At 47.3% G+C, this 10,769-nt stretch overlaps 2 protein-coding genes across 4 annotated transcripts in view; one reads left to right on the plus strand and one right to left on the minus strand.

Annotated features, from left to right (window-relative positions):
• srpk1b (SRSF protein kinase 1b) overlaps positions 1–1,698 on the plus strand; it is a 55,968-nt gene extending 54,270 nt beyond the window's left edge. For all 3 annotated transcript variants that reach the window (XM_041887330.2, XM_041887329.2, XM_041887331.2), the window contains one exon: positions 1–1,698. This exon is cut by the window's left edge and continues 1,005 nt beyond it. The gene's annotated coding sequence lies outside the window, so the exon portion shown is untranslated.
• A 2,414-nt stretch (positions 1,699–4,112) lies between these two features.
• On the minus strand, positions 4,113–9,971 carry LOC121575750 (LHFPL tetraspan subfamily member 5 protein-like). Its single transcript, XM_041889050.1, has 4 exons — positions 9,844–9,971; positions 9,368–9,646; positions 7,284–7,287; positions 4,113–4,367 (listed from the first exon to the last, which is right to left on the minus strand). The coding sequence occupies exons 1-4, from the start codon at positions 9,969–9,971 to the stop codon at positions 4,113–4,115; spliced, it is 666 nt and encodes a 221-aa protein (XP_041744984.1).
• Positions 9,972–10,769: the final 798 nt, after the last annotated feature.

Consider the following 10,769-nt stretch of genomic DNA (forward strand, 5'->3'; position numbering starts at 1 on the left):
TGTGTTTCTGTCTCTTCTATGACATCATCCCTGTCCTTCCTTGTCTCGCTCCAGGTAGCAGCTTTGGAATGGCACAATGTGGGGATAGTACCATAAACTCATTTCATTTAATTTACTACTTTCTGTTACCTGCATGGGTCCACAGACCACGACTAGACTAATGCTACTGAATAACCATGTTTCAAACGTTCTCTCCTGTGGTGTTTAACATTCCAGACAAGGTTTGCCTCAGAGAAGAAGAAAACAGAATGCTATGGCCGTTAGCCAGATGATGTGATACAATATCATGAGAATTTTCCACTTTCACACAATGATCAGAATCGGAATACTACTGTATCCGATTCCAGAACGTCCAATTCGGATATATATATATATATATATATATATTTTCTATTCAGATGATCGTGGCTGCCTTCCAAAAATTGCACCCTGTTCCTATATAGTTAGGAACAGGGTGCCATTTTGAACGCGTACCATGTCTGGACCCCTGTGTTGTACATATCTGTACCAAAAGAGTTGGCCTTGGCTCTCTGCTTTCCCTCTACAGAACAGCGGCTGTACAGTTTTTAGGAGTTGCTGTTTGAACTGTGTACATTATAAAGGAGAGGAGGCTGGCTGGGTGCTTCCCAAATGGCACCCTATTCCCTACATAGTGCACACTACTTTTGACCAGATTCCTAAGGGCCCAGTTCAAAAGTAGTGCACTACATAGGGAATAGGGTGCCATTTTGGGACAGAGCATGTTGAAAATGTTTGACTCGTTTAGGAGGTCAACTGATGCTGAATTTTAAAGCTTATTTTCGTACTGACGTTGCCCCGCTTGCAGTGTTCTGCTGTTTTAACTGTATCAAAGAGAAACAAAATGGTGGATTGTAATAATAATGATGAGGCTGTAATAAGGCTTTGAAGCCCCCCCGCTCTTTTTCTACAAGCCTCCTCCCTTCTCGATAATCTTTCCCTGACCGCTCATTGCCTCCCTTCCTCCTGCATTTGATTGTTCACTGCTAAATTGAGCCCCTTTTCTGTAGTTAATAAAAATGAAGATTTTGAAAATGGCTGACTTGTAATTGTTAGGAGGATGCTATAGTATTTTCTATATTCCAGTAAAGCAAGTGTTGCCGATGTGAAAAATTTAATATGCTTTGTGGGTGAAAGTTGTCAATGTGTTCAGAGGGTCCATGGTTGGGGCAAGGAGAAGGACTAAAGAAACACGATTACACAAGGTTGGCAAATATTAATATGGAACATTTTTATTATTATTGTGTTATCAGCGTTCTACCAGGGACTTGAATTATTGTAAAGTGGTCCTTGAATTGGAGTTTATATTGGCTCTCAACTAGCTGGGCTTTATTCCATCATCAACAGTACCTCTCAGATCCTTCAGTCATGTTGTTATTCTATGTATTGTATGTAGTAAGTCTTCTGTGGTCGATGAGCTCAGGCTTCCTCTGAAACAGAGAAAGAGAACTGAATGTTACATCATGGGAGCATTGTGTAAAATGTGTTGGGGGGAGGGGGTATGGATGTGGGTACGCAGACCCATGAGCCACTGCGGCCCCTCATGAAGAGTTCTGTTTTTTGTGTGGCCCCCACCCCATCAGATGCCCATACCTGGTGTAGATTAAGGGAAGGAGACAGGTTAAAGAAGGATTTTAAAGCCTTGAGACATGGATTGTGTGTGTGTCGTTAAGAGGGTGAATGGGCAAGACAAAATATTTAAGTGCCTTTGAACGGCGCACCGGTTTGTCTCAAGAACTGCAACGCTGCTGGGTTTTCACTCTCAACAATTTCCTGTGTGTATCAAGAATGGTCCACCACCCAAAGGACATCCAGCCAACTTGACACAACTGTGGGAAGCATTGGAGTCAACATGGACCAGCATCCCTGTGGAACGCTTTCAACACCTTGTAGAGTCCATGGCCCGACGAATTGAGGCTGCTCTGAGGGCAAAGGGGGGTGCAACTCAATATTAGGAAGGTGTTCTTAATGTTTTGTCACAGGTCTATAAGGCCTATACTATGTTATATTCTCCCAATTAATACAGAGCCTTCAAAGTATTCACACTTTTTCCACGTTTTGTTGATTTACAGCCTGAATTTCAAATCGATTGAGATTTTGTGTCACTGGCCTACACAAAATACCCCATGTCGAAGTGGAATTATGTTTTTACAATTTTTGTACAAATTAATTAAAAATGAAAAGCTGAATGGTCTTGAGTCAAGTATTCAACCCCTTTGTTATGGCAAGCCTAATTAAGTTCAGGAGTAGAAATGTACTTAACAAGTCACATAAGTTGCATGGACTCTGTGTGCAATAATAGTGCTTAACATGATTTTTGAATGACTACCTCATCTCTGTACCCCACACATACAATAATATGTAGGGTCCCTCAGTCGAGCAGTACATTTCAAACACAGATTCAACCACAAAGACCAAGGGAGAGTTTCTAATGCTTCGCAAAGAGGGGGAGGTATTGGTAATGTTGTTGTTTTTTAAGCAGACAGTGAATATCCCTTTGAGCATGGTGAAGTTATTAATTACACTTTGGATGGTGTATCAATACACCCAGTCACTACAAAGATACAGGCGTCGTTCCTAACTCAGTTGCCGGAGAGGACGGAAACCGCTCAGGGATTTCACCATGAGGCCAATGGTGACTTTAAAACAGTTAGAGTTGAATGGCTGTGATAAGAGAACTGAGGATGGATCAAAATTGTAGTTACTCCACAATACTAAACTAATTGACAGTGAAAAGAAGGAAGCCTGTACAGAATAAAAATATTCCAAATGCATCCTGTTTGCAACAAGGCACTAAAGTAATAACTACAAAAAAAAATGGCAAAGCGATTAACTTTTTGTGATGAATACAGTGTTATTTCTGGGGCAAATCCAATACAACACATTACTGAGTATCACTCTTTATATTTTCAAATATAGTGGTGGCTGGATCATGTTATGGATATGCTTGTAATCGTTAAGGAGTGGGGAGTTTTTCAGGATAAGAAGAGAAATGGAGCTAAGCACAGGCAAAATCCTAGCGTAAAACCTGGTTCAGTCTACTTTCCACAAGACACTGGGAGATGAATTCACCTTTCAGCAGGACAATAACCTAAAACAGAAGGCCAAATATACACTGGAGTTGCTTACCAAGACGACATTGAATGTTCCTGAGTGGCCTAGTTACAGTGTTGACTTAAATTGGCTTAAGTCTATGGCAACACTTAAATGGCTGCCTAGCAATGATCAGCAACCAACTTGACAGAACTTGAAGAATTAAAAAAAAAAAATGTGCAAATATTGTACAATCCAGGTGTGCCAAGCTCTTAGAGACTTACCCAGAAAGAGTCACAGCTGTAATCGCTGCCAAAGGTGATTCTAACATGTATTGACTTATGTATATTGAGATTTCTGTATTTCATTTTCAATACATTTGCTAAAATTACTAAAAACATGTTTTCACTTTGTCATTATGGGGTATTGTGTGTAGATGGGTGAAAAAACAACATCCATTTTGAATTGAGGCTGTAACAACAACATGTGGAATAATTCAATGGGCATGAATACTTTCTGAAGGCACTGTACCTCTCAATGACTCATGGTGTTTTGGAAAGTTGCTTTGCCTAAATGTATTTTTAATAACTGCGTGTTTGATGTGGTCCCAATTTCTCATTACGCGCTCAGTAATCGGCCCTCTGGTGATCTGATTCCAGCACTAATGATGTGGACAACAGCTAGAGACTAATGTAGAATGCCTCGTTTTGGAGGAACATTCTGCTCACACACATCAACATCACTTCTGGAATTGAGGTTATAATAGACTTGATATTTTCTCTCTTCTCTCTCTCTCTATTCTCTCTTTCTATTTGCTCTCTCTCTCCACCACTTTTCTGCTTTCCAGTTTTTTTTAAGTCTGGAGATGGAAGACGGTTGAGGTACCATTTTATAATTCTATAATTCAACTTTTCCATGTGTCTCCATCGCACCCTTTCTCACCCCTTTCCACTCCTTCCACACCTTTTTATTTCCCTTCCAACCCAAAAGGTTTCGGGCAGTAGTTTGTCCTGTCTCCCAAAGAGAAGGCATGCCCACCTCTTCCCTCCATACATTCCTCCTCATCTCTCCATACCTTTGTCTTTGTCTTTCCCCTCCAGCTGATAGATGTCAGGCAGTAGTTGGTCCTGTCTGTTCCCCAGGGACAATGCTAGGAAGGAGTGGATGAGAGAGTCTATGATGCTGCTGATAGCCAGGATGTAGGCCCAGCGCACCGTGCAGTTACCCAGGGTGTGCTTATCTGTTCTCTGTTCACACATCCTCTTCACCTCCTCACTGTCCCAGCCGTCCGGGTAGATCATACAGACCTCAGCCATCTCACCAGCGCTTAGCACACGCTGCCACGTCATAGGATTAGATGACACCTTGAAACATTACACACACTTACTTTCTAATCTGCCTCAGGGAAACTACTCTCACTGGTGCACAAACACTCTTACCTTCTAACCTGACACAGCGCACAAGGACACTCTCTTTCAAACCTGGAACAAACACTCTCACTCTACCCTGGCACTGGAAACATACTCTCACTCTGCCCTGGCACTGGAAACACACTCTATCCTGGCACTGGAAACACTCTCACTCTACCCTGGCACTGGAAACACACTGCCACTCTACCCTGGCACTGGAAACACTCTCACTCTACCCTGGCACTGGAAACACACTCCCACTCTACCCTGGCACTGGAAACACTCTCACTCTACCCTGGCACTGGAAACACTCTCACTCTACCCTGGCACTGGAAACACACTGCCACTCTACCCTGGCACTGGAAACACTCTCACTCTACCCTGGCACTGGAAACACACTCCCACTCTACCCTGGCACTGGAAACACTCTCACTCTACCCTGGCACTGGAAACACACTCCCACTCTACCCTGGCACTGGAAACACTCTCACTCTACCCTGGCACTGGAAACACACTCCCACTCTACCCTGGCACTGGAAACACTCTCACTCTACCCTGGCACTGGAAACACACTGCCACTCTACCCTGGCACTGGAAACACTCTCACTCTACCCTGGCACTGGAAACACTCTCACTCTACCCTGGCACTGGAAACACACTGCCACTCTACCCTGGCACTGGAAACACTCTCACTCTACCCTGGCACTGGAAACACACTGCCACTCTACCCTGGCACTGGAAACACACTGCCACTCTACCCTGGCACTGGAAACACTCTCACTCTACCCTGGCACTGGAAACACTCTCACTCTACCCTGGCACTGGAAACACACTCTCACTCTACCCTGGCACTGGAAACACACTCTCACTCTACCCTGGCACTGGAAACACACTGCCACTCTACCCTGGCACTGGAAACACTCTCACTCTACCCTGGCACTGGAAACACACTCTCACTCTACCCTGGCACTGGAAACACTCTCACTCTACCCTGGCACTGGAAACACTCTCACTCTATCCTGGCACTGGAAACACACTCTATCCTGGCACTGGAAACACACTCTCACTCTATCCTGGCACTGGAAACACACTCCCACTCTATCCTGGCACTGGAAACACACTCCCACTCTATCCTGGCACTGGAAACACACTCTATCCTGGCACTGGAAACACACTCTCACTCTACCCTGGCACTGGAAACATACTCTCACTCTACCCTGGCACTGGAAACACACTCTATCCTGGCACTGGAAACACACTCTCACTCTATCCTGGCACTGGAAACACACTCTCACTCTACCCTGGCACTGGAAATACACTCTCACTCTATCCTGGCACTGGAAACACACTCTCACTCTACCCTGGCACTGGAAACACACTCTATCCTGGCACTGGAAACACACTCTCACTCTACCCTGGCACTGGAAACATACTCTCACTCTACCCTGGCACTAGAAACACACTCTCACTCTATCCTGGCACTGGAAACACACTCTATCCTGGCACTGGAAACACACTCTCACTCTACCCTGGCACTGGAAACACACTCCCACTCTATCCTGGCACTGGAAACACACTATCCTGGCACTGGAAACACACTCTCACTCTACCCTGGCACTGGAAACACACTCTCACTCTACCCTGGCACTGGAAACACACTCCCACTCTATCCTGGCACTGGAAACACACTATCCTGGCACTGGAAACACTCTCTCACTCTACCCTGGCACTGGAAACACTCTCTCACTCTACACATTTACATCATTTAGCAGACGCTTTTATCCAGAGCGACTTACAAATTGGTGAATTCATTTTTTTTTTTTTTTTGGGGGTAGAAGGATTACTTTATCCTATCCCAGGTATTCCTTAAAGAGGTGGGGTTTCAAATGTCTCCGGAAGGTGGTGAGTGACTCCGCTGTCCTGGCGTCGTGAGGGAGCTTGTTCCACCATTGGGGTGCCAGAGCAGCGAACAGTTTTGACTGGGCTGAGCGGGAACTATGCTTCCGCAGAGGTAGGGGAGCCAGCAGGCCAGAGGTGGATGAACGCAATGCCCTCGTTTGGGTGCAGGGACTGATCAGAGCCTGAAGGTACGGAGGTGCCGTTCCCCTCACAGCTCCGTAGGCAAGCACCATGGTCTTGTAGCAGATGCGAGCTTCAACTGGAAGCCAGTGGAGTGTGCGGAGGAGCGGGGTGACGTGAGAGAACTTGGGAAGGTTGAACACCAGACGGGCTGCGGCATTCTGGATGAGTTGTAGGGGTTTAATGGCACAGGCAGGGAGCCCAGCCAACAGCGAGTTGCAGTAATCCAGACGGGAGATGACAAGTGCCTGGATTAGGACCTGTGTAAGGCAGGGTCGTACTCTCCGAATGTTGTAGAGCATGAACCTACAGGATCGGGTCACCACCTTGATGTTAGCGGAGAACGACAGGGTTTTGTCCAGGGTCACGCCAAGGCTCTTCGCACTCTGGGAGGAGGACACAACGGAGTTGTCAACCGTGATGGCGAGATCATGGAACAGGCAGTCCTTCCCCGGGAGGAAGAGCAGCTCCGTCTTGCCAAGGTTCAGCTTGAGGTGGTGATCCGTCATCCATACTGATATGTCTGCCAGACATGCAGAGATGCGATTCGCCACCTGGTTATCAGAAGGGGGAAAGGAGAAGATTAGTTGTGTGTCGTCTGCGTAGCAATGATAGGAGAGGCCATGTGAGGATATGACAGAGCCAAGTGACTTGGTGTATAGCGAGAATAGGAGAGGGCCTAGAACTGAGCCCTGGGGGACACCAGTGGTGAGAGCACGTGGTGCGGAGACAGCTTCTCGCCACGCCACTTGGTAGGAGAGACCGGTCAGGTAGGACGCAATCCAAGAGTGAGCCGCGCCGGAGATGCCCAGCTCGGAGAGGGTGGAGAGGAGGATCTGATGGTTCACAGTATCAAAGGCAGCAGACGGGTCTAGAAGGACAAGAGCAGAGGAGAGAGAGTTAGCTTTAGCAGTGCGGAGAGCCTCCGTGACACAGAGAAGAGCAGTCTCAGTTGAATGACCAGTCTTGAAACCTGACTGGTTTGGATCAAGAAGGTCATTCTGAGAGAGATAGCAAGAGAGTTGGCTAAAGACGGCACGCTCAATAGTTTTGGAGAGAAAAGAAAGAAGGGATACTGGTCGGTAGTTGTTGACATCAGAGGGATCGAGTGTTGGTTTTTTGAGAAGGGGTGCAACTCTCGCTCTCTTGAAGACAGAAGGGACATAGCCAGCGGTCAAGGATGAGTTGATCAGCGAGGTGAGGTAAGGGAGAAGGTCACCGGAGATGGTCTGGAGAAGAGAGGAGGGGATAGGGTCAAGCGGGCAGGTTGTTGGGCGGCCTGCTGTCACAAGTCGCAAGATTTTATCTGGAGAGAGAGGGGAGAAAGAAGTCAAAGCATAGGGTAGGGCAGTGTGAGCAGGACCAGCAGTGTCATTTGACTTAACAAACGAGGATCGGATGTCGTCAACCTTCTTTTCAAAATGGTTGACGAAGTCATCCACAGAGAGGGAGGAGGGCGGGGGGGAGGAGGATTCAGCAGGGAGGAGAATGTGGCAAAGAGCTTCCTAGGGTTAGAGGCAGATGCTTGGAATTTAGAGTGGTAGAAAGTGGCCTTAGCAGCAGAAACAGATGAAGAAAATGTAGAGAGGAGGGAGTGAAAAGATGCCAGGTCCGCAGGGAGTCTAGTTTTCTTCCATTTCCGCTCAGCTGCCCGGAGCTCTGTTCTGTGAGCTCGCAATGAGTCATCAAGCCACGGAGCTGGAGGGGAGGACCGAGCCGGCCGGGAGGATAGGGGACATAGAGAGTCAAAGGATGCAGAAAGGGAGGAGAGGAGGGTTGAGGAGGCAGAATCAGGAGATTGGAAGGAGAAGGATTGAGCAGAGGGAAGAGATGATAGGATGGAAGAGGAGAGAGTAGCGGGAGAGAGAGAGCGAAGGTTGCGACGGCGCATTACCATCTGTGTAGGGGCAGAGTGAGTAGTGTTGGAGGAGTACTCTACCTTGGTACTGTCAACAGCTTGCCTTGAGAGCTTACGGGTGTGTTGTTTTGTTCCAACACTAACTAACGTAATTACTTTAGTTGAATCAATGTGCTGGGCTATAACAAAAGCCTGCACCACATAGCTATCCAGACCAAGAGTTGGTGACAAAACTAGCTACCCTCTTCCTCTATGTAGCTGTCCTTGGTGCTGAACAGCTCATTCTGTTCATTTCTTGAACTACCCTGGAAAAGTTGTGCACTCAGTGATGTCAAAGGCGAGTGCACAAATAGACCCGTGTTGCCATGGGGAAAAGCCTTGGTGTAGCATTACACACAACACAGGCAGGCGGGTCGGTGTGGGAGCAGGGACAAGTATGGAATGGAAGGAGATGGAGATGGAGGAGGAAATGGTAGAGAAAGAGAAGGAGATGGAGGAGGAGGAAGAGAAGGAGATGGAGGAGGAGGAGGAGGAGGAGGAGGAAGAGAAGGAGATGGAGGAGGAGGAAGAGGAGGAGATGGAGTAGGAGGAAGAGAAGGAGATGGAGGAGGAAGAGAAGGAGATGGAGGAGGAAGAGGAGGAGATGGAGGACGAGGAGGAAGAGAAGGAGATGGAGGAGGAAGAGGAGGAGATGGAGGAGGAGGAAGAGGTGGGGAGGAGGAGGAAGAGGAGGAGATGAAGGAGGAAGAGATGGAGGAGAAGGAGATGGGGGAGGTGGAGGAGGAGGAAGAGGAGGAGATGGAGGAGAAGGAGATGGAGGAGGAGGAAGAGAAGGGGGATGATGATGAACAGGTGGAGATCAAGGAAAAGGAGGTGGAGAAAGAGAAGCATATAAAAAATCTGCAGCTTCTTAAAGTTAAAAACAAGTTACAAACAACATCAACCACATTATCATCCCATCTTCTTCTACTCACATGAGGCGAATTGCATCCAAGCACAGATCTTGTACACACTCCCTGCATTGCAGAAGAAGAAGAGGCTGAAGCAAACGATGCTCCCCACCACCAGCAGCATGGAGATACCAACGAAGAACATGGCTGTCTTGAAGGCTCCGGACGGGATGGAGCCGAAGTCCAGCGCGCTCCCTTTGCAGATGAGTTCGCCAGTGAGCGCGTTCCCGATGCAATAGTGGAACAGGCCGAAGTAGCCTTCCTGTGGAGTGTTGACGCTGTCACCGATCCAGTAGGGCAGGAGGAGAGGGACACCAAGAAGAAATATGCGCTGCCTGTGTTGTGTTTAGGTTACTTGCAGCATCTTAGCGCACTGCGTAAGATAGCTAAAACACAGGCTTTCTTCAGGCAGCCTAGCAGCTGATCTGTAGGCTAATCAGTTGTGCCTTTACCCCACTAATGGTTAAGGTTATAATTGGGGGAGGGGAAGCTGACCTGTATGAACACCACCATCACCAAGATGGCGAAGCAGATTGTAAAGATGGTCCACAGGACGCCCACTGCGCGCGCGTTACGCACGTGGTTGGTGTGGTAGATCTTGGCTGCTTCCTGTGCTGGGAGCATGGCGACGGTTGGAGAAACTATTGCTAGATATCTATGATGGCTGTTTAGATATCTATGCTGAAGAAGAAAATTCCGCACTATAAATTCACACACGGACGTAGAGTGGGCGAGAGGATTGCGTTTCTCTGAAGGTTTCCAGTAGATTTCCAAGTGACTGACATTCAGTAAGTCAAGAGAGAGAAAGAAAAACGCAGCCTGTTTTTGAATATTTGATTCCTTCAACCTACACTCCCTCGCACCATCACTTATAGATGTAGGCTATTCCTCCGTTTAGAATATTGGAGAGACGCACAGGTAGCTAGAGAGTTGTATCTGCGTTGCCTCTTCTGTCCATCGCCAGTCCTGATGCGCGCGGCTGCTGCTCGGAAATTCAAAACCATGGACAGCTACCTGTGCTGAACGCGTTTCTTGTTGACCTAGCCCCTCTCTCACACACACACACACACACACACACAGTCTCGTCACTTGTTGACATAGCATCTCTCTCTCTTTCTCACAAATACACACACAGACACTAAATGTAACAACCAACACGGACCACACATGGAACAGATTGATGATTTGACAGTTGTGTAGAACAGCCAGTCAGAATACCACCTGTTGAAATGTTTGGTTCCTAACTGAGGCATGCAGTGGAAGGTGGGACTAGTGGGTAATGCCTCGTGTATTTATCAGAATGTCAAATAATTATTAATTGATGGCGGGAAACAGATCCTTGGAATAGAATGACAGTGGGCGCCCTGGCTACCAGATGGTGAGCGAGGAAAGTTCTAGGCTACTTATTGATGGTCGGATGTC

The sequence above is a fragment of the Coregonus clupeaformis genome, chromosome 10 (genome assembly GCF_020615455.1).
Source record: "Coregonus clupeaformis isolate EN_2021a chromosome 10, ASM2061545v1, whole genome shotgun sequence".
Lineage (NCBI taxonomy): Eukaryota > Metazoa > Chordata > Actinopteri > Salmoniformes > Salmonidae > Coregonus > Coregonus clupeaformis.